Here is a 26,827-nt window from a genome sequence, read left to right on the forward strand (position 1 = left end):
AAAGTTGCTTTGTGGTCGGTATGTCCGGCTATCCTCAAATGAACACTTCTCTCTCAAACATAAAAAGGCAGACCATGGTTGTAGCTCACAAAGGCTAGTGAATATTACCGTAGGATTCGTAAAAGGCAACTGATTTTTATGTTTTGCGGTTAGTACGTTTTCGACTTATCAAAGATAAATAAAGTCAGTTAAATCCGCGGAAAGAAAAGTTTTTAGCGAGGTTTTTTGAACTTTTACAAGGATACAAAAACTGCAAACCTATCTGAAATCCACCAGTTTGTCTAACACGGAATTTTAACCAGCTGCTGCAATCGAAATACGTCGCGGAAACTTGATTTCTGCCTCTGGCTCTTATAATTTTATTTTATTTTTGTGTGCATCTCGTACATACAAGGTCTTTGATATGCAACAAATCTAAAAAAAAAAACCCCACATCAACTGCAACTTAAAAGTTAATTCTACAAACAGACTGATACAAATGCCGGACTCGAGTATGATGGATAACAGGAACGGGATGGTGTCAAAGATTCAGAGCAGAATAAGAACGGACTCCTTCAAAAGCAATTACGACTTGGTCGGTAAAGAACTGGGCAGGTAAGTTAACAGCGCTTGCAAAAACAAAATGTTAACGTTTTCTTTCTCGCAGAGTGGAGCGCCTGGAGTCTGATCTACGTTCTCGGGTTTATAATCTCTCGAATGAAGTGTGGACGGCGGCATAAACAAAAACACGTTGTCTTTGCAAAAAAATCCCTTCCGCACGTGAGGGCACTAATCTGGAGAAAAATGCATCCACGGTTAATCGGGGGTGGACAGATTTAGCCGTTGTTGTGCCACCAAGTGGGAAATGTTCCCGTGAGTGTGCTATTTAAATAGCATTACAGTGCTCGCGGACCTGCCCTGAGAAAGTGCAGGGATTTGTTCAACGGCGTGAAACGAAACCCGATTATTTTAAGTGTTTATGTCGCCGGGTTCCCTGACACCGAGCTGGGCAAACTTAATTCCTCATCGGAATTCCTTGCTTCATTAAGGGCTGCGTTCTTGGATGCATTAAGTTCGCGTTCGGGCTTAATGGGGGGGGCACCCCAGGTTTCAAATTAGCCTGTTAGGGTCGTGTCGTGTCCGTACTACCGCACACAAAATCCGTTCTGCTCTTGATGAAGTGATGCGCGTCCTCAGAAAAGCGCACACTTCTGCAGTCTGTGTAAACGCTGGCGTGTCTGTGTTGTCTCGGTGGTCTGCTGGTATTTCTGCATGCGAGTATTTCTCTAGTCTCTTCATCAGACCGGTTTGCGGGCACTTGCTGCTGTGAACTGCGCTTTCTGATGTTTACCGTCCCAATTCTGTACAGGAAACTTTCTGAACTGACTAGCCTTCATTGTCCACCTGCTGTAGGGTGGAAGGGCAGTAAAGACCTCTTATCAGGTTCGGGTTCTTCGAATGCGAACACTGTGGGGTTTTAGCAAGAGAGCGCTGTCGTGCTCAACAATTAGAAAAGAAGAACCTGTTCGTGAGTGGACAATAGCAGGGGGAGGGTGTGCTTTTTCTCTGATTATCCATTTTCCTGCCGTTTTAAATGTTCTACCACGTTAAAACTCATTCGCCTGATGAAGCGAGGCTGTGTTGACGTTCCCAAGAAGGATCAGAGGGGTGAATTAGTGTATGAAGTTCTTTGGTTTTCAAGAGAAGGTGATGCCCCAATTTATTTCCCGTTGGCTGTTATATACCCGTAGATTTCTGAAGGGACTGTGGCTTTGGCACTTACTAATTTGGGGTGGAATGTTTATTTTTTCTGCTGCGCTAGAAGGGGTCAGCGCCGCGGTGCTGGAATTTTTTTTCCAGGATACTTTGGTCCTGCTAATTGCGTTACTGTCAGTCACACCCCCTGCAGAGGGAGATGGCGCTGTAGTAAATTTCTGACGGCCCTCTGGAAGTTGAAGTTCATGGCCTACAACCCCCTCCTTCAGTCCTCCACAGCTGCTTTCGAACCCAGACCTCCACAAGTGCCTGCAGAACAGCACCAGCAGCGGTGAAACCATGTGGACGAAGCTGTGAACTCTGGGGTTAAGGGTGCTTTTTTTACTGGGTGCACTGTTTTGATTCAAGATGTTCACCTGACCTGCATTTCAGAAGCAGAGCATAGAACAGGGCCCCAGCTTTTTTTCTGTTGCTTTAATCAGCAGTGAAATTATAGCCTGAATTTGTAAGTGGTTTGGATTGATTTTGTGCTCCAAAGGGTCCTGTAAATGAGTTTTCCAGGGCTTTGATGCGTTAGATTGAGAGGTTTCAAAAACAGTAAATAAAAGACCCCAGAAACCAAATGTTTTTTGCCCCAGATGTCAGTTGTGTCTTCTGTGTTGGGGTGCCCTGTGCATGATGTTAGAGCCCTGATTTTTGGGGTCACACACACCCCAACCCTAACATACCATAAATCTCATTAATTTGCGGAATGTGGACACAGCTGATGCTGGTAGAGCAGCTTGTTGAGATTAGAGAACCGTCTTAACAAGGGGGTTATCTGTAGTGTGTGACTTCTGTTTTGGAGTTAATCCACTCCTTGCTCGCAGCCTCTTAAACACTCCATTTTCCTGTCAGTGGAGGCTGTGTGGAACCCCGTGACCCCAGGTGCTCCCCCTTCAATGCTCTAGAGTCTTTGGAGGGAACAGTCTTTGTAACTTCTGTAAGGTGGATTGGGACAGTACTGTAACTTTACCACAAAGTAGTTTCTCATGCTGGAGTTCTTTTAGAGAAGTGGCATAGACCTCACACCTGTAAGAGGTCAGTCGGTGTTTCATATGTTGTGCTATTGCCGGACTACACATTGTTTAGATTGAGTTTGCAGTGGTGGTGAAACCCACAGTCCCACTGATTCTCGCTTTTGGCGTTTTCTAAGTTTGTTGGGTAGTCAAAACTTTAATATGAGAAACCAAAGAGACTGAAAGGAATGTCCACCCCCCCCCCCCCCCACCCTCAATCAGTAGCAGCCCCTGTCTCCTGCCCCAACCCCAGATAACTGTTCTGATTCATGATGATCTGGAACAGTCAGGCAGATGCTTGAAGGAAACCCTTTTTGATCCTTAGGGCTTTGCACTGTAGTTGGAACACGGATGTTTTGTAGTGCGCACTGTTTTAATCATTACTTGTTCCATTTAAGCATCTTCACTGTGCAGTTTGTATCGTTTTGCATTTCTGCAGATCAAGGTCTCTGATAGCTCGCCTCACTTTCTTGTAAAGAATCATAACCAAAACATGGGGTTTTAATTTCTTAATTTTGGTGGCTTTAGAGTAATAAAGCATATCATGAATCATCTACCAAGTGTTGCAACTGGGTGTAATTAATGTTTGGGGATGGAGGACAAAGATTTCAGAAGAACTTGTTGGTATTTTTCTGCTGTTAGTGGGATATCCCATCTATTTAGAAGTGCTTTTTTGTTCTCGGTCATCCGTGTTCACTAATTTGCGTGTCCGACCTACTTTATCTGTGAGACAAGCTGAAGTGTCAGCTTTTTGCAAGGGGCTGGAAAATGCTGATTCATTAAGACGCATAGATGGGGGGGAAGAAATCCTTTCATAAATTAGTGGACCAGTAATAACGATTGAAAAACCAGGTAGGTCAGCAAAGTCTGTTGACGTTCTTCGGATATTAGTCACTCTTCCTGAGACAGAACGCCAGCTTGCTGAAACCCAGACATGACAGGAAAACCAAATTTCTCAGTTTGATGCAGCCTCATTACTGCTGGTTTTCCTGTGCTGATTCTCTACCAAGCCAGATTCCAGTAAAATAGCACATGTAACTGAATCCAAAAAGAGCTAAACCAATGAAGGCTGTCATTAACTTGTAAATCCAGATGCTGGGTTCCTAAAAGACTTGTGGATCTTGACAGTTGATTTGCAAACGGGTAACTCTTTACCCCAGCAGGTGTCTGCAATTCTAATCTGCTCCCTATAAAAGATGCCCATTTTGTGCTTCTGCTGGCATTGTTTTACTAATTATTCCATCAAAATTCCTTCCTGCAAGAGGAAATTAATTCTCCTACTGCCTTCTCTGAAAGACACCAAGGGCTTGGAGGTTTGCTCAGGTGTAGATGAAACAAACAAACAAAAAAAACTTCCTTTCCTGTGTGCCCACCTGGCAGTTTAGGAATTAATAAGGAGTGGAAAGATCTGAAAGAAAATATTTTTTTAAGAACAGTTACCCCTGCAAAAAAGTCTTTGAGTTTGTGCTCCTTAAATGTAGGTAATAAATCGCAAATGAGAGAGACCATTAACAAAATGGAAAAAATCTAGGCAGGCAAAACCTGTCATGTCTTGTAAGGCAGATACTTGTAACTTACTAAGTTCTGATGCAATCCTGTAGACCTTAGTCTGCTTGTTGTAGGTTACACTTCTGGCTCCAAGGTGTCCTGTGACTAAAGCCCCCCCCCCCCCCCCACACACACACAAAATGAGAATGGAGATGCACCTTCTCCCCTCCTCCACCTGCAGGAAGTGCCCTCCCCCCGTGAGACTGTCACCCTCGCCAATCAATACAGCCACAAGCTGTGGCGGCTACACAAAGCGACTCCTAACCTGAGGCCAAATGGACGCTGGCGAGACGCTTTTATTTTGCAAATGTTTGTGAAGGCAGCAGGGATTTGCTTTGCAATCTTGGGTTCGTTCTCAGCAGGTCCTGTAGCATGAATTGTCCACTTGTTTTTTTTTAATCTTGTAGCAGTAGAAGTGTTAAGTAAATATCCAGTGCAAAGACCTTTGGGGTAAAGGTTTCCCATCCAGTCTATGTACTAAACAACCACCCACATGTGGTCTTCAATAAAACACTGCACAGCTTTCACAAGACAAGTCTTCTGTTTTTAGCAAGGATGATATTTACATTTTAAAGGGTTCTGTAACTGTGAGATTTAAACAGGCAAAGCCCTCTAAAAATGTAGTATAGTGCTAACAGACGTGGAGTTGTTTCTGTGCAAGAGCTTTCTCGCTCATTCAAGAAAATTAACAGAGGGAGCATCCATTGTGGAAGAGCTTTTTACCAATGTGTTAAAAGGGTGGGTGTGTGAGGGGGGCTTCTTCAAATGTATGTGCTAGGGTTGTGGTGTCATTGATATTGTAATGCTATTCAGGGTGATTGAAAACTGCGATCCAGCAGTTAAAGTGGAACCAGTGGCTCACTGTGGTGCTGGCTGGACTGAGGTCTGGGTGGTCTGTACTGAAGGGGACTGATGCCTCTCGGTAGGATATATTAGAGCCCATTGTGTCAGTGACACAGGGGGGCAGAGCACTGACAAAGGCCTCTGTGGAGGTGTTGGGGATTGTTTGCCTGCTATGCAGCAATAAGAATGAGACACTGTCACAGAATACCAAAATCATGGGCTTTTAACACGCATCATGTAGGTTTTGCACTAGGAGACTCCCAGAGCAGTGGCTTTAACTTTCCTTTGCACTCTTGAATGTTATTTCGTGATAAAGGATCGATAGGCTTTTCTTTGAGTCTGAGAACTGATGCTCTTGTCATCGTCGGCACGGTTTTATCAGTCCACTCGCTGGGTCCTTTGCCCGCGCTGCCTGGCTGGAGAGCTGGGAGGGAGAAGCGAGGGTGCCAGCAGATAACGTTATCAGTTCCTTCTGTGGTGCTTTGCTGACTCATTGCTCGCTGCCGGAAGAGTCACTTCTAAATACGTTGACCCCGGCCGCTGACTGGCAGACTTGGTCTGCGTGGCCTAGCGGTTGTCTTCTGAAGTATGGAACTCAGCCAGCAATTGAGGGATTGAGCAATTCTAGTAATCGCACCTTAGGGCCTTAGTGCCAAGACAGAGTGCCTCAATAGTATGACAATGAATGTTGGCTGACTGAGAATGTGAGTTAGTACCATATGTAAGCTTCGGATCTTTAGTCGTAGCCTGACAACACAGGTTTGGGGAGCAGTGGCGTGATTTTTTTTTTTGTTTTGGATGTATAGCAGTACATAGCTGCTTGTTCTATTAGTCAGATCTGTGCCTCCCCTATCCTCTTTTGGTAGAGTGGGTTCCAGATGTGAGGTCTTCAGTAGTTTCACACGCACTGCTGTGACTGCAGCCTCAGTGTTTACAATGACACTGTTCTGCAGGGCACTTTCTCTCTAGGAACAGTGGGGTCCCCACCTACAGTGTTAACTTGTGCACATGATTAGTGGTCTGTCTTCCCACCTCCTAGAAGCAATGTTATGCAGTCCCTGCAGCCTTTTCAGTAATGAGTTGCTGTCTGTTTTGTTAGCTACACCTTATGTATATGTAACGCCAGCATTTGGTAACAAGTTAGTTGACTTGGCTTTTGAAAGGTTCACTATTTTCCTTGCTTTCTCTTATGCAGCGAAACAGCCAAGATGTCCTCTCAGATTGGTCATTAAAGCATTTTCCTGTGATGGATCATCAGTGTCCAGAGCGTTTTTACAGTAGTTTGCAGTCCTAAGACCAGAGGGGTGCAACTCCTGAATGAAATTTGTGGAGAGAAAAGTACCTAACTGATAAGAGTGCATGCATTTACTTAAAAATATCTACCCATTAAGTGTTTAATGTGACTGATCAAGGGTGATCAAGCTCGCACAGGCAGGGTTATTTCCTAATCTGCTTTTCATATGTACACGACTCCATGCTTTCCCATGGCCTAATCGATTTAACCATTAACCCCCAACCCGGCCATTAATACAACAACGTGCAGAAACTAAATGGCCCTTTTATTTTGGGTTCCTTGTGCAGGGGCAAGTTCGCGGTGGTCAAGAAGTGCGTGGAAAAGGCGACGGGGAACGAGCACGCCGCCAAATTCCTGCGCAAGAGGCGGAAGGGCGAAGACTGCCGCAGGGACATCATCAACGAGATCGCCATCCTGGAGTCGGCCAAGGCCAACCCCTTCGTGGTGTCGCTGCACGAGGTCTACGAGACCACCTCCGAAATCATCCTGGTGCTGGAATAGTAAGTTCCCACACTCCTCCCCTCTCTCTCTTCGTCTTGACAAATGTTGATGATGGGCGACCTGGCACGTGCTGTAGATCAGCTTGTGATGCAGCACGGTGTCGGTGTTCCATGTGGGAATCTTTCTGGTGCTCAAAGGCAAGGAGCTGGAGTTTGCCTCTTGGTAAAAGTCTTGCAAAACGTCTCCCCCAACCCCACCCGAAAATAAATTGTCACCAAGAGCCTGTGGAAGAGAACTCAAGATCCCTGAGCCTAATGGCAGTTGGTATTCTGTTGAGACAAGCAAAACCCTCAGAGACGAGGAGACGAGCAGTGAGCAAGATCGACGCAATAACACAGCGAAGGGTTTTATGGCGTTGGTGGATTTGTGTCAATGGGGATGGCAGTTGATCTGATCATTTACAAACAAGAAGGACCTTGCAACTCTCCTTTAGTTCGAGAGTGCGTTGTGAACTGCAGGCGACTTCAGTTAGTAATCCATTGCTTTTTCGTTCAACTGAAACGCACCCAGCCTGGGGAGGGAATGCAGGGTTTCTAAGGCTTCTCATTTTTGTTTCCCTTTAGTTTTTTGCACCTCGCCTGACTCATTTGCCAGGAAAAAGGATCGAGCGATAAACGATAAACTCCCCAGCGAATGGGATTATGCAGTAATTTACTTTTTTTTATTCGATTCGGAAACTCTGGTTGGTGATAACCAAGGGCATGAAGAATGAGAATGCAGACAAAGTGTTTTGAATGTCAGGGGTTTTAACCACGATTCAGAAATGTACAGGAAGCTTGCGAGCAGGTTTTGGTTGCATTTGGCAGAAATGAGATGAAATCTTCACAGGTTTCCTGAGAACAGCACAGACTGACGTGCAGCAGTCTCACCTCAGACTGTCGGCTCGTCAAAGTTCATCTTTTCTTTTTTTACCTTTTAAGGAAGTAGACCAGCGATCTGTTAAAAAGGGACTAGTTCTATGCAAAGTTTTTACTTTTCTCATTTTCAAAGATCTGTAAAGCCTTTATTTAAAATAAGACACCTTTACAGATGCATGGGGATGTTTTAAATTTAATATAGTAAGTCTGTTATCACACCTGTGAAATCCCACTCCTGGCAAATAAGTGGGAATAAGTTTTCAGGTCTGGCTTATTTTTAAGTTATTGCAATAGATTGGAAGATCTCCTTGTATAACATGGCATTTAAATCTTTAATGATATTTTTATAGGCACATGCAGGTATCCCTGTATCCTTAACAATATGTTTCACTTATTAGGAGTAATGGAAATAATATATTGCATATTAGGAGTAATACTCTCTGTTGTCATTAAAAATCCCAGGGTGCTTCTCGAAAAGAGTAGGGGTGTAACCCCGGTGTCCTGGCCAAATTTCCCCCCTGGCCTTTACCCCATCATGGCCTCCTAATGATCCCCCTCTATGAATTGGCTACATTACTCTGCTCTCCTCCCCACTGATAGCTGATGTGTGGGGAGCGTTCTGGCGCACTATGGCTGCCGTCGCATCATCCAGGTGGATGCTGCACATTGGTGGTGGTGGAGGGGAGTCCCCATTACCTGTAAAGCGCTTTGAGTGGAGTGTCCAGAAAAAGCGCTATATAAGTGTAAGCAATTATTATTATTATTATTATTATTATTATTAATACCTTTTCTGTATAGATTCTGATAAGATTTGTGTATGTGCCAGCAGTATCTCTTGTGTTCATTGTGCACTCACTTGCCCTAGAAATAGGTTGGAAATAAAGACGAAGGTTATGAATATTCAGCTCCACAGCAGTACATTCATTTATGAATCCAGACAATGTTTTGGGCAATTTAAACTGAAAATAAAATATAGCTCCCAATGCCCTGACTTTATATTAGGATTTACTGTTCACAAGAGTCAAGTAAGCTCTCTGCCAGTGCCTCCATGCCAGCTTACCCGTCCAGAGAGCAGCTCCTGTGGTTAAAATGTGTTGAACAGGAGTAGGTGGTTTTTTTTGCTTGTCGGAGCAAACTTACAGAGCCCCTTGCTCTGCTGTAGGATGTCATTTCACTGGGGAACGATGCTTCACAGCTCAGACTCAAGCTGAAAGGAAAGATTGGAAAACGTCCTCTGACCACTTTGGTTTCCGTGCGACTTGCTAAGGTCCTGTTGGACAGATTCTGCTCGCAGGACCGGTTTTGTTTTGACCATTCCAAGTGTGATCGTGACCTTCTCGATCTTTGGTTTAAAGTGCCCCAAATGCCGCGGCGCATATGAATGTCGGCATGTGTACATAGCCAGCCGCAGGGCACATCTTGTCAGGGTTCTTAACCGGGGAGCGTGGGTTATTCAAAGAAAAAAAACAAGAAAAATTTCCATATCCGCAGCTGAGGACGCGAGTCGTGAAGCAGATAGGTTCCAAAAAAGCAGGCAATACAGATTCACAGCCACAACCACATCCTTCTATAATACATGAGAGGCTGAAGCAAAAACGACCTTGATGGGGTTTTTAATCCTGTGCATGCAGAGACTGTCACAACCGAGCATTTCTCTGAAAAAGACGTGTGGTATCGCAGGGTTTCTGATGCAGCACATGCTGTCGTTTAAGCAGAAATGCATCGGTATTTATTCATCATCTTCATCTTTTAAGAGATCAAAGATCTAAACCATGCACTGCTGTTATTGGCATAATGGGACCAATTTAACAGCTTCTGCCAGCTCTGCAGGTGCTGGTGCTTCGTATTAACCTACAAAGTCCTACAGCTGTGATCACTGACTCCTGTAAAACCTCGTGCAAAAGGATAAAGGAAGACCTGTTCTATTAATATGGAGAATTCCTTGCTTAGGTCTTAAGTCAGAAGCCTCTTCTTTGCTGTGACTTCTGCCTACAAAAGATTATCACTCCTAATTCTCTATTGCAGCAAATCAGTTTATAGCTGTTAACTTAATCCATTTGTGGAACAAAGCTATCTGACAATAGCTAAACTTGTTTCATGAAGAGTGGAGTGTTTGCCTGATGGCTTGTTCCTAGCCTTTTTCATCACAGGCAGCCTGTGGCGTTCAAGGTATGGCCACGTCCTGGGGATCAGGGGGCCCTGAAAAATACGCCCATACGCTGAGGACCACGGAACCTTTCCCAGCATGCTCCTGTTCACTTGACATCGTTTGGACGAATTGAAAGTGCAAATTACCTCCTCAGAAACAATCGCTCCATTTTAAAAGCAAAGTTGGTCTGAGGAGCCATTTCTCAGGGTAGAGCTTTCTTTATTTTTGAAACTTTCAAATAAGTGCAGCTGACTTGGCAAAAGCGTTTGTTTTCAGCTGCATCGTTGCTTTAAGAGTTTGTATAGAAAAGGCTTTTCTGCTCCCCCACCTATCAATGATTGCCATTGATTTTTTTTCTACTTTGACCTACCACACCTATTTGTACCCTTATTAATCTAACAGCTAATGTTGTGGTCCAGATCTCGTTTGCTGATCAGTTTGGCCAAGAAGGAAAAGAAAACATTCCGACCTTAATGAGGTACAGCAGCAGAGTTAACATTGCTCTGGTCTTTGTGTCCAGGGTGCTCTTGCACAGTGCTCACCACAGGGGCCTCCAGTCTTTCAGCCTGAAGAACCAGAGCTCCTTTCTTCTTCAGTTAGACGCCTGACGCGAGTCTTGAAAATGTGAAGAATGCGTGATTTATTTTCTCTCTAAAAAAAAGTTTCTGCCTGTTGAGCAGAGGTGCAAACTTAAAGCAGACTTAAAAACGGAGGATCCATTTGCTGCTGATTGATTAGGGCTCTTGGGAAGCTTATAAGGGCACAGCTGCATTCGCCGAGCCGCGTGATCGAGTTTCATCTTTCGCCCTTTGTGGATACTTGTGCTGTGCCTTCAAATGGCAGGAAGAATGGGCTTTGAAAAAGGGATTTTACTTGAAAACACGAGTGACCCCCCCCCAAGTGAAGGAGGACAGGGGACTGTACAACCCCTGGTGTTGTTGGTGTTTTTGGTGCCATATGAGCAGGACAGCTCCTGTTCCATTGTTGGGTTATTGTACAATAGTGCGCACCACAGCTTTCACTCTCTGCCCACCAAGTTTCCCTTTCTCATCGCTTGCTCTTTGCTCTGTGCTGGTATACGTGTAATCAGGCCATGACCTTTGGTTTTTGTTGCGATCACTTTATCTTGCTATAACTGGCTCATCAGAACCCTTCCAAGAATACTGCAAACTATTTTTTTTTTATATTGCTTAACTGCTGATTTGTAATGATGGAGAAGGATCATTAAGACTTGCTTTGCCGAGCTGATGTCAGCAGATACCCATTTCTACTTACGTAATTGACCTGACGGGGAAACTACAGACTTTTTGGAACAATTTACCCAAACCGACCACAAGTTTTTACTGCATCTGCTTCTCAGGAATGCTACCGAGTGATTCACATTTGCTTTCACGAAAGGAACTCTCATCAGTGGTTGGGCTTTGTGGTTTTTTTGGAATGGGAATGTTTTGCTCATTTGTGAACATCTTTATATACTTGCGCGTGTGAAATACTTGTCTTAGCACTGTAATGCCAGGCAGAAAGGCATGCAGGTTACTGTATATCTTTGCTCTTGACCAGTGAACTGCCCCAGCCAAGTCCTTTCTGCAGAAGAGTTTTTCCACATTCTGAGTCACAGAAATGCAAAATAACACTGATAGATGCTCTCCCCAGTAACTTTAGTGTGACTGCCAGCGGTTCTTTGTACCCACCTTGGGGAAATTATCTAATCAATTAGGAGTTTTCAAGGTACTAAAATATCACAGATGTAAGATTTGTTTTCTGTGAAGTATCGGTTATGAACAGTAGACAAATGTTAGTCATCCTACAGAATGTGTACGGATGTGGTGTTTTTCATATAAAAAAATGTCAGCTTAAGTTTTGCATTTGAAGCATCTTTACCTCTTTCCTTTAAATATAAAAAATAGACTGCTTTTGGTGGTGCTGTAATGAGGTATAAATAGAATGTGACTTTAGTTCATTGCTTAAGAATGAAACAATCCTTCACAGTGTTTTTTTAAAAAGACTTGCCCCTTTTTTTTCGTGACTTATTAGTGGAAGCGTGCCGGCTGTTTAATAGTCTGGCTGCCTTTTCTCCTCTTCCCGATGTGGAAGGGTAGCTAACAGCAGGGCTGACCGGTAGAGAACAGGGCATCGGCAAAAGAAGAGCTCTTGGGTTACAGTGCGCTAGTGTGACCCCTTTGTCAACCCTCCCCAGCGCTGATCGACCACAGAACCAGCTGAGCCACTGCTTGAAAATTGCAGCCTTCAGTCGGCGATCCAGCCTGCCTTTTAAATTACAGCTCTGCGTGCACGCGGCCTTAATGACATGCTCACTGTTTATGAAAAATCATCTCTTGTGAAACTCAAGAGGTTTGGCTGAACCTCACTGACTGCTGGAGGCATTCCTGAGGTTTAGGGATGTTTATTTTAAAGGTCTTAACTCAGATCTGTTTTTTTCCCCTTTTTTAAAAAATTCAAATAAAGGGCATGAGGTTGCTTTCATCTCAAATAGTGCTATCTGATGTTTTGGTCTGCGACTGCACTCTTGGGCAATGTGTCTAAGCATTGGATTCACTTCATATTTGTCATGTACCTTCTTATACACTGTATGTAATATATTTATATCAATATACTCTATAAAAAGGATAAAGGAATGCACACTTGAATATGTATTAATTTCCACTCTTTAGAAGGGTTTTTAAACTTCAAGGTGTTTGTGTTTCAGTCAATAACTGAAATCACTGAATAACTTGGTTAAATCCTAAATCGAAGAAAAGGTTAAACTTACTCAGCGGTACTGGGAAGCTATTAAGCGTCAATTAATTATCCTTTTACCACACCAAAGCGAAAGAAAGCCTTTCTCCTCAGAGGACAATTGTTTTGTGGACTGATGAGACCTCCAGGTTATAAAGGGATGCCAGAGACCAGAGGCCTGCTGCAAGAGTACAGCCTTCTGGAGGGCTGGTAGCTAGCTTTCGGTTCAGGTGTTCCAGTGTTTCAGATTGTTTAGGGGTACTGGGAACAACAAACAAAAAAATTAATCTAAACTGGGTTTAGCTGGCAGCTACCAGAAGGTCTATTCTGCAATGAACTCCAGCCTGCCATCTCCAGCTAATGCACGCCATAGGGTGGAGTCCAATCAAGACTTTGGACCGATTTAGAAACGGTTAAGACGGACGTCAATGAGAATGTATTCCTCTCTGGCAGACTGCATTAGATTAGGTTTATCCTGAGCAAACATCCTACTTAATACTATTCCAGGACCTCTTAAGATGCAGTGTGGAGTCTTCTAAGTAGACTAGTCTCAAGGTCTGAAGGGCACATCCTTCACCCTGGTTATCAGCAGCCTCCTTATCTGATTTGCAGTGACTGTCTACTTAAATTGCTGAATGTTCAATTTAAAGGCCCAGTTTGTTTTTTTGCCGACGCAAATGAACCGGAATCTGGCTTGGGAAGAACGTGCTGTAACGCTGGGGTGACGTTTTGTGGCTCTGCCTTTAGTAGGTTTTGGTCGCGTGTCACTTGAGCCAGAGTATATCCATTGCTCCCTGTGTTTGAAAGGAATAGAACGCAACTTCCAAGGTTCTTCTTGTACCTTTTCAAACCGATCTATTGAGGTTCCGGCTTGCAGCATCCGAATTTAACCAGGAGCTGTGGCTGTAGTCTTTTACAATGTAACTGTGTGCCTAATGAAGATGGTGTACAGAGTAAAGGGTAATTCCCCCCCCTTACTGCAGTACAGTCCCCCTCCCTCCATTGTTCTCCATGTGTGAAAAAGCTCTGTGGTTATAAAGACACTGGAAGAGACAGATCATCAGATTGGGCTGGGTGGAACCAGTCGGCTTGGCATGTTTTATTTACTGGAGGTCAATACATCAGCGTAAACCTTCCTGTATCCTTTCTTACGGCTCTTGCACAATGCTGATTTGAAATAAACGGGACCCGTTTTCACAGCTGGGGGCAGTGGGAGGGTGGTTATTTTAACTACAGTACCCAAAACAGACCACCAGGCTGAGAGCCGGGTGTTGCCCACACTTTTGTTTGGGGCAACCCCCTCACTAGAGGCATCTTTTTGTGACCCTTTGCTTTTTAGTTCCTTGGAATGCAAGTGTTGCAACACCTCTGTGTTTACTGACTGCTGCCATGCTGAGAGATCTACAGTGTTTCACGCCGAAGAGCTATTGAGGTTGTTTATTGTAGAGTTTCCTTTTCCATCCATGACCCATGCAACAGACTGAGCCCTTTTCTGGTCTGGGGTTTGGAAATGCATCTAAAGTTCCCTAACCTTTAGTGAGACACACTGATGTCCAAGTAACTCCAGTTACTCATGTAAATTGCATGATATGCAAAGGAACACCAGACCTAATGTTTGCATTTTATCTTATCACAAGTTTGCTGGCACTCCAGTGCTTATCTTTCCCATGGGCCAGATCTTTCTTTTGCAATTTGGTCTGTAGAATTTAGGGAGCAAAAGCACAGTTAAGCCATTTGATTTATTGTGTGCTGTTTAGACCTGTGGAAGATCACATGCTATCTGAGACAGAACAAAAAGAAGGCTTTTTCTGTCATGCCAAAGTATAATAAGATGTAATATGATGTCATTCCAAGGCTGCAAAATTGACTCTACCTGGAGGGGAGATTAATGAGAAGGTTTTTGCAGTGCTGCAATTCTTGTAGTTATGTGATGAGTCCCAGACTTCTTTTCTTAAAGCAGAAGTTATTTTTTTGTTTGATGGAAGAGGGAGAAGGGTTGAGATCTGCATAACGATTTTCTGAGCTTTTCTCTTGCAGTGGAAGTTAGTTCTTAATGGAAGTTTCCTGGATCTGTCTTGTTCCTTCAGGGAGTTTGGTCTAACTGTAATTCTAAGTGTTTGGGGTGGAATCATTCACTTTTCTTGCACACCTACATCTTCAGATTTGCACTCCTAAAACTTTCAGTCTCGGAAATGCAAAGCATCTTTTGTTGCTCTGAAGCAAAAAATGTTCAGGACAGTTCAATTTTTTTATATGGATGGGGGATCCCCAACTTTGGAGGTCTGTCCTGCAGGTCGTTTGTCACTCTCATCGTGAACAGCTTAAGATCTGAGGGAATGGATGGAATTTTTACAGTGTGCCGTCTTTGAGGCAGTAGACTGTCCGCCTTTGATTCTAGCTTTAGAAAGCGCTTCTCAACACTCGGTTCGAGTCAAGTGTTTTAATGCTTCCTGGTTTCTGTCTCCGCATAGCGCTGCCGGTGGGGAGATCTTCAACCAGTGCGTGGCGGACAACGATGAGGCCTTCACGGAGAAGGATGTCATTCGGCTGGTGCGCCAGATCCTGAGTGGCGTGGCGTACCTGCATCGCAATAATGTGGTGCACCTCGACATGAAGGTCAGTCCTCTCACAGTGAGGAGGCTTTTGGCCCCCCAATTCCTCTCGTAAAAACATACAGGGATTATAAGCAAGATGAGGCCATTTGACCCGTCTAGTCCATTGGGTAGTTAGTAGTTAAGTGATCCTGTTGTAGGATAAAGCTCAACCTCCTACCGAGAAGATTAAGCCGTTGCTAATATCTATTAAGAGGTGGTTTGAGGCACTTATAGGGAAATCTAACAACCTAGATTTGTCCTTCTCTGCTCATTTTAGTCACCTTGAATTGCTTAATCTTAAGGTTTTTAAAAATGTCCCTCCTCAACCATGGAATTGCTCGTTTTGCCTTTCTGAAAACATGGGGAATATAAACTCTCAAAAGGTACATTCTATGACGGGGTGGAAAAGTTCAGGGTTCTCTTTGAGGAACAAAATAGTGGCAAGACCTTGATTAAAAGTGAACTTTTAAATTGTACTGTGGAATAAAGGTACTCTTCCTCAACTTCAGAGACAAACGAAATCTAGATTCCTTTCGGAAAGGTGGGCTGGCAGGTGGGATTCTTTGAGGTCATGCAGAATTGCAGTTTAAAAAAACATTGACGGAGCCTTTAAGAATTACCTTTGTGGGGAGTTTTGTATTGATAAGCTGAGCAACCGAGAGAGAGAGATTTAGTTTTTAGGTGAGGCTAGCCTATAGAGTGATGTGAACAATCTTCTGCCATGATCCAGCAGTGCCTCTGTGGATGTGCCGACTGATTGCTCTTGGTGTTTATATGTTAAGTGAACATGTCGATTCTGGTCTCCGCAGCCTCAGAACCTCTTGCTGACCAGCTCTCGACCCCTGGGGGACATCCGCATAGTGGATTTCGGCCTGTCCAGACGGATGGACAATGTGAAGGAAGTGCGAGAGATCCTTGGCACTCCGGAGTATGTCGGTGAGTGTGCTCGTCTTTTTATTGTTATTCCTCCTGCACTCATTTACAGTACATGGTATTGTATTGATAGCAGGAGGTTTGTCGTAGCTTGTCACTTGTCAATGTTTTGTGTTAAATATTAGCAGTTTAAATGTTGACCTTTATCAACTAATTTAACTTTAACCCACTGGTCTTTTAATTATTCTTGTCATGATGCTTGAATCACTTCTTGTATCTATTTTTTGAGTCTTTTTTTCACTGTGGGCCCTAATTCTTTTACAGCACCAGAAATCCTGAACTATGAGCCCATCAGCACAGCGACAGACATGTGGTGAGTACATAAGCATAGTTGAACTGAGACTGACCTTTAGAAACAGCCCCATATAAAATAGGGAAACTAGTGTGATGTTTTATTTTTTAACCAGATAAAACTTATTGCAAAATAAGTCTAATTCTAATTGGAACCTAACACATGGAACCCACTTGTTTGTTCATTTTTGTTGCATGAAACTTTTACAGATATGATCCCAATTTGATGCAGTTCATTAATGTGACCAGAGCAAAGAATACTTGCAACCAAGTTAGTGAGGTCACTGCTTTGTTCCAAGTTCTACAAGGTGTGATTCAAATGGCCTCTCCACTGCTGCTTCCTCCTGTCAGGAGTATCGGGGTGCTTGCGTACGTTATGTTGACGGGAGAATCTCCCTTCCTGGGTGAGGATAAGCAGGAGACCTTCCTCAACATCTCCCAGGTCAACGTGGACTACTCCCAAGATGTCTTCGAAGGGGTGTCCAATCTGGCTGTCGACTTCATCAAGACCCTGCTCATCAAGAACCCCAGGTAGGCCCTGGAGTAATCGCTGCCTGACTGGTCCTAGACCACGCTTGTTTCCCTGAGAGCGAGTGAGTGTGAATAAGAGGGCTGTACTGCACAGAACTGTACTCTGTGAAGATACTTTGACACATAGGGCTTTGTGCTTGGATATCAATGGTTCTAATGGAAGCAGCATGTTGAATTTGCGTAGCTTTACAAAGACCTTTTTGGTAATGGAGCCATCTGTTTTATGCACATGTCGGGGAAATGGCCACTGCAAAACTGAAGCTGCAGGGTTTAATCTTTAGCACTTTTGGCTGAAAGTGCTGCTCTCTCCCCATTCAAGGTAATGGGTTGCATATCTGCAGCATTAAATCAGCTGGTTATTGCTGTCCAGTTGCTTTGTAGTGTAGGCAGGTGATCTTTTCTACCCTATATCCTTCAATACCTTGTAACACTCTTGGCTCCAGCAAAGGAGGCATGATTCAGTTTTTCACACCATTAAAGTGCAGATTGGCTGTGCTAAACACTGAACCTTTTACAATGCCTGTAAACCTTCCCTGGTGGATAATAAGTGGAAAATCTTTAGCTGGGTAGGAGGAGTGGGGGAGGGTGTGCTTCCATGGTTTATTTTGAGGGGAAGGGATATCAATTTCATAACAAAAAGCCGTCTATTGTAGATTTCTGTTGCCCAACACAAGTGATCAGGGCACCACTAGAAGGTGGCCATTCTTATTTTTGCCAGAGACGATGGAATGTTAATTTAGGGGAAAAATGCCTTCTCATCATGGAATGCTTGGAGGAGGGGAAAAAAAAAGAAGTGCACTGTACAGGATAGTGCTCGGAGAGAGGTCCCTCTGTCTGGGTGCACTTTGGTTTTAGGACTTGTTTTCCAGTCCTCATTGTGTTGTCTGCCTGGCGTTACTTGAGAACTGAAACAAAGTATATCTCATCTCTCCCCCCCCCCCCCCCCCACACCTCCTCTGATGAACTACGAGAGTGGCTTGCAGTCAAGTGATTAAAGTCGAGCTGGTTCCTAGCCTAATCCCAAAGTCACTGCTGGTATTATGGCCCTGGCTGGAAAACAGGAGTGGTATTAACACAGCCAGAATGAAATACACGGATGGCTGTGGGGAAAGACGAGGTTTATTAAAAACCTAGATCATTCTGCCGGGGAAAAGGAAGGCCGCGGCTTAAAGTGCAGGAATGCCCGAATCGGATCGGAATCTCTGCAGCAGCACTGGGCAGCTGGGTGGGGCTGTGTGCATTTTTGCCTAAAACAGAGTCAATGGCCTGTAAAGACAAATATATTCAGACCATTTACATCTGTGGCCAGCGGCAGGGACAGCTGAGGTCAGAGCTACAAGTGTCCTTCAAAAATAGCCCTGAGGTTTATGATAAACCCCAGACAAGGGATGAAATGTTTTTTTTGAAAGCTGCTCCTGATGCCAAGCGCGGAGTTAACGATCTGTGCGGGTTCATTGATTGCAGGAAAAGAGCCACAGCAGAGGAGTGTCTGCAGCACCCCTGGCTGTCTGGCCCTCCTCAGCCACACGCCGGCCTGCTGCCGTCCCTGGAGGAGGCCGAGTCCGAGCCGGAGAGTCCCGACTCGGCCCAGGAGCTGGTCATCATGGCGTCCTACACCCTCTGCTCCAGCCAGAGCGACCTGAAGGCCGTGAGGGGCGCCTTCCCCTTCGACGAGCCCTTCGGGGCCCGCTCGGAGATCCAGCCTCAGATCTACTGCTGAGTCCTCCTCCACCAAAAGGAAGCCATTGGGGAAGCCGGCTGCCCGATTTGTGGGCCGCCACAGCGCTACCGTTGGCCCTGAACACGTGTGACTCTTGTGTGAGAGTCAGTGTGTAATGAGCAGGCTGGAGGGACAAACCGCTTCTTCGGCTCCAAGCCTGGCTCCTGTGATCCACATGGGCCCGCGTGGGTTTTGGGGAGGGAGAAAGCTGGATTTGCCTGCTCGGCCGTTTCTGTTTTTCCTTTTATTTGGGCCAGAAAACGAGGCTACGACCTGTTTGTGGTGGAGCTGGCTGTGGGGCGGCTTAAATGCAAAAGTTGTTTTCCCCCACGTGCTCCGGATTGTCATCACAGGAATAGGGTGTGGACAACGGGGACATTTTCACATTGTTGTTGTTGCTGTTTCTGTTCGTGGCCCCCCTTCTCCCCAAACCAGCCTTAGGACTTACGATGCAAAACGGTTTCCTTAAAAAGGAGAGCCCTGGGTCTGGGATGAATAGAAATCTCAGCTGTGGAGCTTTTGAAAGCCCTCTTTTTTTTTTTTCTGCTTAGCAGTCGGACCTGTACCAACTCGCCCAGCCTGTGGACAATCGCGAACACAAGAAACATCTGGCCCAGGAGATGTACTGTAAACTGTCCCACATCGACGATATTGCGGGTGGCGGTTGGTTGACTCAGGGGGCTTTGACAGTTCAGCTTCTATTTTTTTTTTTAAAAAAAAAAGCTCTCAAACTGAGCGAAGCCTTTCTGTTGGGCTGCCTCTTCAGGACATGGTTTCACAGGATCCATTTTTCCTATTCCCTCCCCCCAAAAAAGACGTCCCCCTCGCTGGAAGGGATTGTCTTGTTTTGAAGCACTTTTCAGACGGTGGAATATTTGGTGACCTCCGCAGACATGCAGTGCAGTAAAGACTTCCTGTGTGATCCTGTCACGGATCTTGAAAATTCACCTTCTGCCAAAAAAAACGTTTTATTTTTATTTTTTACGACATTCCACAGAGTGCCAGACATGACAGATGTTCGTTTTTTTAAAACTCTTTAGATCCGTCAGTCATGTCGACTGCTAATATTGCACATGATTTCTTTGTTCTGCTTTTTTATGTTTTTTTAGTACTATATTCATTAAAAAATGTTTGCCATGTAATAGTTCTTGCTGTTAAAGGTTTTTCTGTGCGGGGTGTTAGAATTTTAACAGGCAAGTGTGGGTGAAAAGAGACATCAATAATTCAAAAATGTAGAAACTGAGTATGGTACAAATGTTCTTTCCGAATCCAAAAGCTGTACCTAAAGGAGAAATTCAGTGTCCCTGTTGGGAGAGGAGGAAAATTCACAGATGTAATAGGATTGATTGGTAATGAGTTGTGTACATTTTGTTTTCCATTATGTTTTTAGAAGATTGTCCTATCAGAAACTATTTTTCTATTGTGTGTATTGTTGTTACTGTTTTAAGATTCTATATATATATAAATTGTATTTCCATTAATGTCCTCATGGGTTTTTTTTATTGTATAAAATTGTTTAATTCCGGAAAGTTGGAGCCAAGAGGTCAGAAATGAGCGAGGGGCTTATGAAAACCGGTAGCACCCATATGCCTACATCGTTCGGACATGAAGAAAATAAAGACTGTACATCTCAATGTGCCTGTGGTGGTCAACTTTTTCTCCTCTAACATTTGGAAAAGCACAGGAGCCCTCAGTGCCATAATATCCAACAAAATCTTATTCATGATGCCTTGCTGTTGCCACGTCTCATTTTGGGCCGGTGTACAGAGGGGTGGGTGATAACATCAGTTTCAGTAAGTCTCCCGAGCCAAATGAAAAACAAACGTCCAATGACCCAAGGAGCAAGGGGCCATTTCAGTTGTCTTAGTCTAAAGCTAAGTTCTTGATCTGGTTTATTTTTTGCAGGGGTATTGGAGGCTGTACTTGCCAAGAGTAAGGTCTAAAAGATACAGAATTCCCAACCCCCTCACCTGAGGGGTCAATCATCTCTTAAACCTGGCAGACAGAGGCTGGACCCCAGTAGAGAATCTGTAAGGTGGATTTTCATGCATGTTGGTCTCTTGGGGACGCAGGTTGACGATAATGGGTGTCTGATTGTCACCGGTGCAGATCTGAGGCCTGGCAGGCCTGGACAGACCTTGTGACCTTTAGGCAATGAGGGTGTGTTACTCACCAGCAGGGGTCATGTGGTAGGAGGTGGTGCGCTTGCCCAATATTTTAGACAACGTACAAAACTCATCCTGCACCTAGAAGCATCCCTGGGCTCTTTGGAATTTTGCTTTCTTAGCACTCAAGCTTTTTGTAATGTTTGTTTTGTGGTGAATAAATAAAATATGTATTTCACTGTGCCACATAATTTAAAAAAAAAAAAGAGAAAATCCCTGGGTTGGGGGATTCTAATACCACCTCACCAAGCTGGAATCTCCTATTTGAGCAAGAAGGATCCCAATGACCTCCTGCAGAGCCTTGACCCATAGGACTCTGGGATCTCCACAGCAAGCCTGCAGCTACCTGGGAAGCTGTTGTTTTGCTGGGGAGGGGAGAGCCCTAGATGCCTGATCCCCAGTCTTGCACCCAGCAGCACTGACAGTTGTCTAGTTCGGCAATCCACAGCCGAACAGTGTTGTGGATCGAACCTGCAGGAGCTGGACCATGGAGCTCATCCGCTGCTTCACCTGGTTACTGGGAGCCCAGCTTCCTTGCTTGATGTGTGCACCCCGCCCCATGCAGATCAAGACCAAGCTGAAGGCAGTAGAGGGGAGACCTGCAGGTCTATGAAGGGGTGGATTTGGTGCACTTGTTGATTCAGGTGCGGCTTTCCCAGGTTAACATATTGAAAACCTTGCCCATATCTACAGTTTTAAAATGTAAATTGCAGTGCTTTTGCAATGAAGTCTCGAGCTTCGCGATCACCTTCCTTGTATGGCTGTGGACTTTGCTGATTCAAGCAGGTGTTTTCTGTTAGAAGCATTCATATTTAGGGGCTATTTGAACCACCTGAGAGGTGCCCTGTGTTTCGGTTGATGTCAATAAAGGGGTATTCACACTTTATTAACACCTTTCAGTCTTAAATAGAATCTGTTTCCATGGATTAGTCCTGTCTTGTTGCAATCTTCATCAGGCAAAGTGGACTGAGGACAGGGATGATGTTCCAGTCTCTTGTTCTCCCAGAGCAGGTTGGACAGCAGGAAGCCCTGCAAAGGCTCCCAAATTCCTCTTTTAATATGAATTTCCTGTGGCTGAGCAGTGTGGTCGATGCAGTCTGGAGTCTTTCCAGCGAAGCAAATAACTTGGCCTCAAGTTAGGGCTTGTACCGTATCCCAATCCAAAGTGTATCTGCCTCCCTCAGAAACATCCTGCTGCTTAGGAACTGAATTGAAAGAAGGATTTTTTTTCTCTTCAGAGGATGTTTTGAAGTGAGAGTAAATCCTTGCTTGCTGGTATTAAGTGTGTTGGAAGACGGCACATGAGGCCCGAGGTCCTGCAGTGAATCTGAGTTCACAGCAACAGTTGTGTTTTATTTAGGCCATTCAAGCCCTGGATCAGTGCAAAGCAGGAAAAATTAAAGCTTCCCAGATGGGGGAAAAATAGCCTGGAACAACGGAAAATGGCATTCCCTGTCAGAAAGCCAGTAACTATTCCTTGACCCAGGACAGCCCGGTGATTGTCTCTGTATGAGTGCAGAAGCAGACCAGTGAACAGGAGCAGTGAGAGAGTATGGGCAGTGAGTGACAACATGTGTAGCTTCTTAAAATAGAAGCTTTGCCAGGTAATGTTGCTTTAGGTAGTATGTCATGCACACTATGTACCATAGATCACTGTTACCGACTTCCCAATTCTCCTTCAAACGGAGTCAGGTGGTTGGGTTCAAGACGAATCCTAATCTCACCCACTTCCCCCTCCCTGAGGAGCTGAGCAACAGTAACTCCTACAGCGTGATTCGTCTTTGCTCCCTGGTTCTTTCCTCAGCAAAATAACTGAGGTCCCGCCAGCCCCTTCCTTACACAGGTATTGCCCTTATAATACGCCTCTTCTCCTTCTTAATGAGGGTTTGACCAAACTACTGGACACCTTGTTACTTTTAAAAAGTAATCCCTTACATGCCACTTAGAACTGTAATGAATTATTTGACTGATGTCACCTTGCATAAGGCAGCGTTCACCTCCACTTAGTTCTGTTTAGTCTGTAAACCTGCAGTGTAGATGAGGTTGGACATGGAGAATATGATTTTCCTCTCCTACAGTAAAGATTACTCACCATAATACACCACAGACCCTAACCAGCAAGCTCTAATACCATGCACATGTGATCAGTTGAAGGTGGTTTGTTACATTAAGGGATTTGGAGATCATCCGGAACACCAATCTTCAGCTCTCAAGGACCAGCGTTTCCTAGAATGTATTGATTTATAATGTGATTAAGGAACGGTCCTGGTTTTTAGAAACAAGCGACCTATAAGACTTGCTAGACTAGTGCCTAGATTGGTGGGATTGGAGACCCAACGCTGTGAAGGAGGAGATTTGAGCCCATAAAATATCTCTTTTTATATCTCGCTTTAGAAAAAAGCATCAACACAATCTGGTCCACTTCTGAGTCAGCCCTTTCTGTAGCATGCCTGCTCTAGTTTGAAATGTTAGTACCACACCAGAGGGAAGGAGAGAAAAGGGTCTAATAAAATAAAATGACAGGTCTTTGGCTGATGCACCAAAAAAGACTGCTGAACAGTGTGATACACAGATGTTATTCTCTTCCGCATAAATGTCTACATGTTGCCCTGCCTCAAGCACAAGACACAACTACCACATACAGCCTTGTTTGCGAGCGCTCGGTGTTGTATCACGTGCAGATTACCTGTGAAATAAATCCAGCCTGTCCTTACTGATAACGGGGCCTAAACAAACAGATCTGAGAAACTGTGAAGTGCCGTGTTGCACAACAAAGAAATTCCAGTGTGTTTTCTTTCCAAGTCACTATTTTTGTCCTTGCAGTTGTCTTTCTGAGCGTCTGGTGTGAATCAGGAAAAGAGCCACAGAGGTGGACAGGAGAGAGCATAATAACAATCAGTTTCTAACACAAGGAAAAGAAGGGACTGTTGAGCAATGCTGTTTGTGCAGCTCGGTATAATCACTTCAAGATGGCTCCTCTTCTCCAACAGAGTCTGACAGGTCAGAGGCTGGAATCTGAGCAAGTCTTGGTCATATCTAAGGTGATAGACCTCTCAGAGCTGGCTCTTCCTGCGTCTGCACCTTTTAGAAGTATAACTGATGTTATTCCCTTGCTGTCTCTGGGTTGGTATTTCTGCTTTTACTTCTCTCCGACAGCAATCTTTCCCCTTGACAGCCAGTGACAGCTCATTTTCTCCAAAATACCGACATTACTCCTTCCTCCCTCGGGATTCACTGAAGTGTCTGCTGAAATCGTTAAGACATGCCACAGACTGAAAGTGAAATAAACCTGATACAAATCGGCGAATTGAATTTCTTCTAGCTGTCTTATGTTACTTTTTAATTATATTTTTGTACCTTCTTGTTTTCTCCTTGAGTGACACTTCTCTTTTTTTTTTACGTTTCATCTCTGTAGTGTTGTTTCGTTAGGTGCGAAATATCCGGACTATATTTAGCGATGTAGAAAGTGGATCTTTGGTTTATCACCGTCTACAATCTTCTCTCTTTCCAGACTGTGCCATAATACAGTGTAGCTTCCCCCAGCTAGAGCCCACAGTCTGAGAAACACAAAAGGCCTGTATTGTGCCAACAGACCCCCTCAGCAAGTTGAAGGGGTCTCCCACTGAAGCAGACTATACAGGCATGGGCTATCCTGGTGCGGGGGGGGGGTGATGTGTATGCGGGCATATTAGGGATCTTCTGAGGCCCAGCACCAGAACAGCTGAGAGAAGCACAGGTCCTCTAGATGGGGACATGATGCTTCCAGGTCTGAGCAGAGCTCATAGAATCTATACAGTGAGGATCACATGCCCCAGTGAAATGTCAATCATATATTAAATAGTGTATGTATAATAATATATACTATACACCTATATATCATATACAATAAGTGTATCCCACCTTGTGCCTGTTGCTTGCCAGGATAGGATAGGATCCGTCTCCCTCACAGTTTTAATGGATAAAGCAACTAAAACTGAGGCAAGTTTAGCAAGAAACCCTGAGTGTTACTTGCTCAGAGGTGGAAAACACAAATAGCACATGTACATATGTATTTTTCTTATTCCTACTTTTTTAACTAATCACCTTTTGGAATGAGAAGCCTGTGATTTCTATGGCTAATGATACCATTTCTCTACCATCAGAAGGGACGTTTTACATAAAAATGCAGTTGCTGGTACTGACTTGTCCAGAGCTGTTTGCTGATATACTGTACCAGTATATGTGTATGAGATTTGGAAGAGCTCTTCCCTTTCTTAATCACAGACATTAATTCCGGGTATCTTATTGTTGACATCTGTCGGGGGTACTGCTCTTTTTCTAAAAAACAACAAAAAGTTGGGGCCAAGGGACACTCTTGATCCAATTGTTTAGCAAAGTCTAAGGTTGGTGTATTAGTGCTTCTCTGTTCCTTTGGGGCCAGTTCTTCCTAAAGCTTACTTTTACTGTCTGAAAGCCAGACTCGGTTCAAGTTATCGAGCAGAAATGCTTTGCAAAGGAATCGTTTTGTGTTCGGCAGAGATCTAACGAAGCCTGGCAAAGAGATCCCAAGGAGTTACACAATAAAATGATGTTTTCAGGCTGCCAGTGGCGGATTAAGGTGATCAGAGGCCCCTAGGCTTCACGTTGTGTAGCCTTCCCATCATATTACCAGAAAAGGGCGAGAGAAAATACTGTAATAATTCAGTGACGCGTTCGGAGCAAGTGCTGCTACCGCCGATTCAAACGGAATGTCAGCCTGCACTCGCAGGAACACACACGTACACAGGGAGCCCAAAGACACACACACACTACAATAGCCTGCAATGCAAGTACGGCAATGCAACCAATAAATCGGATTCACAGCCAACATGCGAGCTGACAACACAAACCATGCGCACGCTTACTTTGAAACCGACGATACACAACAACAAGATCAGCACCGCAAAGAGACCGGCGAGCACCCTGTCTGAGCGCGTTATCTCAGGAACAGCGGGACACCCCCCACTCGTGGAAGTCCACTGCAGTCAACAGGCTCAAATCGTGCAGTCAATACACTGCATCGACAAGTAGATATTTTCCTGTATGGGCTTTCAAGGGATCAACCTCGCTGATAACTTCGAGGACACCAATGACGTTCCCGTTATCGGGGCGCTGCGTCCCCTTAAATAGTTCTGAGTCTATTAGACCATTATCAGCGCAGCGCGTAACGTCTGCAACCACAGCCTTTCTATGGCTCTCCGACGCTTCGTGTTCAACCAAGCGTGCTGCGGCATTTTCCCCAGGCACTAGAGCCTGCGGTCAGACCGGACTGATGATCACCCGCCCCCAAATAAGTTGGGAAAAGGGAAAACAGCAGCCATTCTCTTGACACACACTCGCCATTTCCGAGTTTTCTTTCGAAGAGGGTTCTAGACTAGAGAAATACCTCTTTTGCGGTTTGTGTCGTCTTTCCGATGCTGCAACATCCGCGTCGTGGTTTTGACACGATTTCGGGCCCAACTGAGCCCCGCATGCCCGCATCTGTTCGTCTGTTTTACCCCCAGCATGCTGGGTCCGAGCTGTAGGAAGCGGGAGCTGTTAGCTCCGCGGCAGCAGGTGCAACAGCCATGGCGGCGGCTCACTGGCCTTGTGGAGATGGTGGCGTTTCGGATGGCTCTGCTCCGACTCGTGTTCCTGCAGCTCCGTTATAACTCGTCCTCATGGGCGGCGTTGATGTAGACTGCGCCCAGGCTGGAGTCAGCTGCAGCTAACGTTTCCACCAAGGTTGTTGTAGCACTGCCTGCAACGTCCACCGTGAACACGGGACCGGGGTCCTGCTCAGCCGACTTGAAATAACCAGTCAATCGTTTTAAGCAGATCCCGCTCACACTGCTCTTTTTTTTACCGCCGTGCTTTTCGTTTTTGCGCCCCACTATCATATTTTCTCTCGCACA

General features: G+C 44.8%; 1 protein-coding gene across 1 annotated transcript; it reads left to right on the top strand.

Moving 5' to 3' along the window:
- The first annotated feature begins 25 nt into the window (after positions 1-25).
- stk17al (serine/threonine kinase 17a like) lies at positions 26-20,384 on the top strand. Its single transcript, XM_088622576.1, has 7 exons — positions 26-594; positions 6,726-6,938; positions 15,153-15,297; positions 16,085-16,211; positions 16,473-16,521; positions 16,851-17,030; positions 18,495-20,384. Exons 1-7 carry the CDS (start codon positions 479-481, stop codon positions 18,748-18,750), a joined length of 1,086 nt encoding a protein of 361 aa, XP_088478702.1. The 5' UTR covers positions 26-478; the 3' UTR covers positions 18,751-20,384.
- The last annotated feature ends 6,443 nt before the right edge of the window (positions 20,385-26,827 follow it).

Source organism: Lepisosteus platostomus, chromosome 28, assembly GCF_059453375.1.
Source record: "Lepisosteus platostomus isolate fLepPlt1 chromosome 28, fLepPlt1.hap1, whole genome shotgun sequence".
Classification (NCBI taxonomy): Eukaryota; Metazoa; Chordata; class Actinopteri; order Semionotiformes; family Lepisosteidae; genus Lepisosteus; species Lepisosteus platostomus.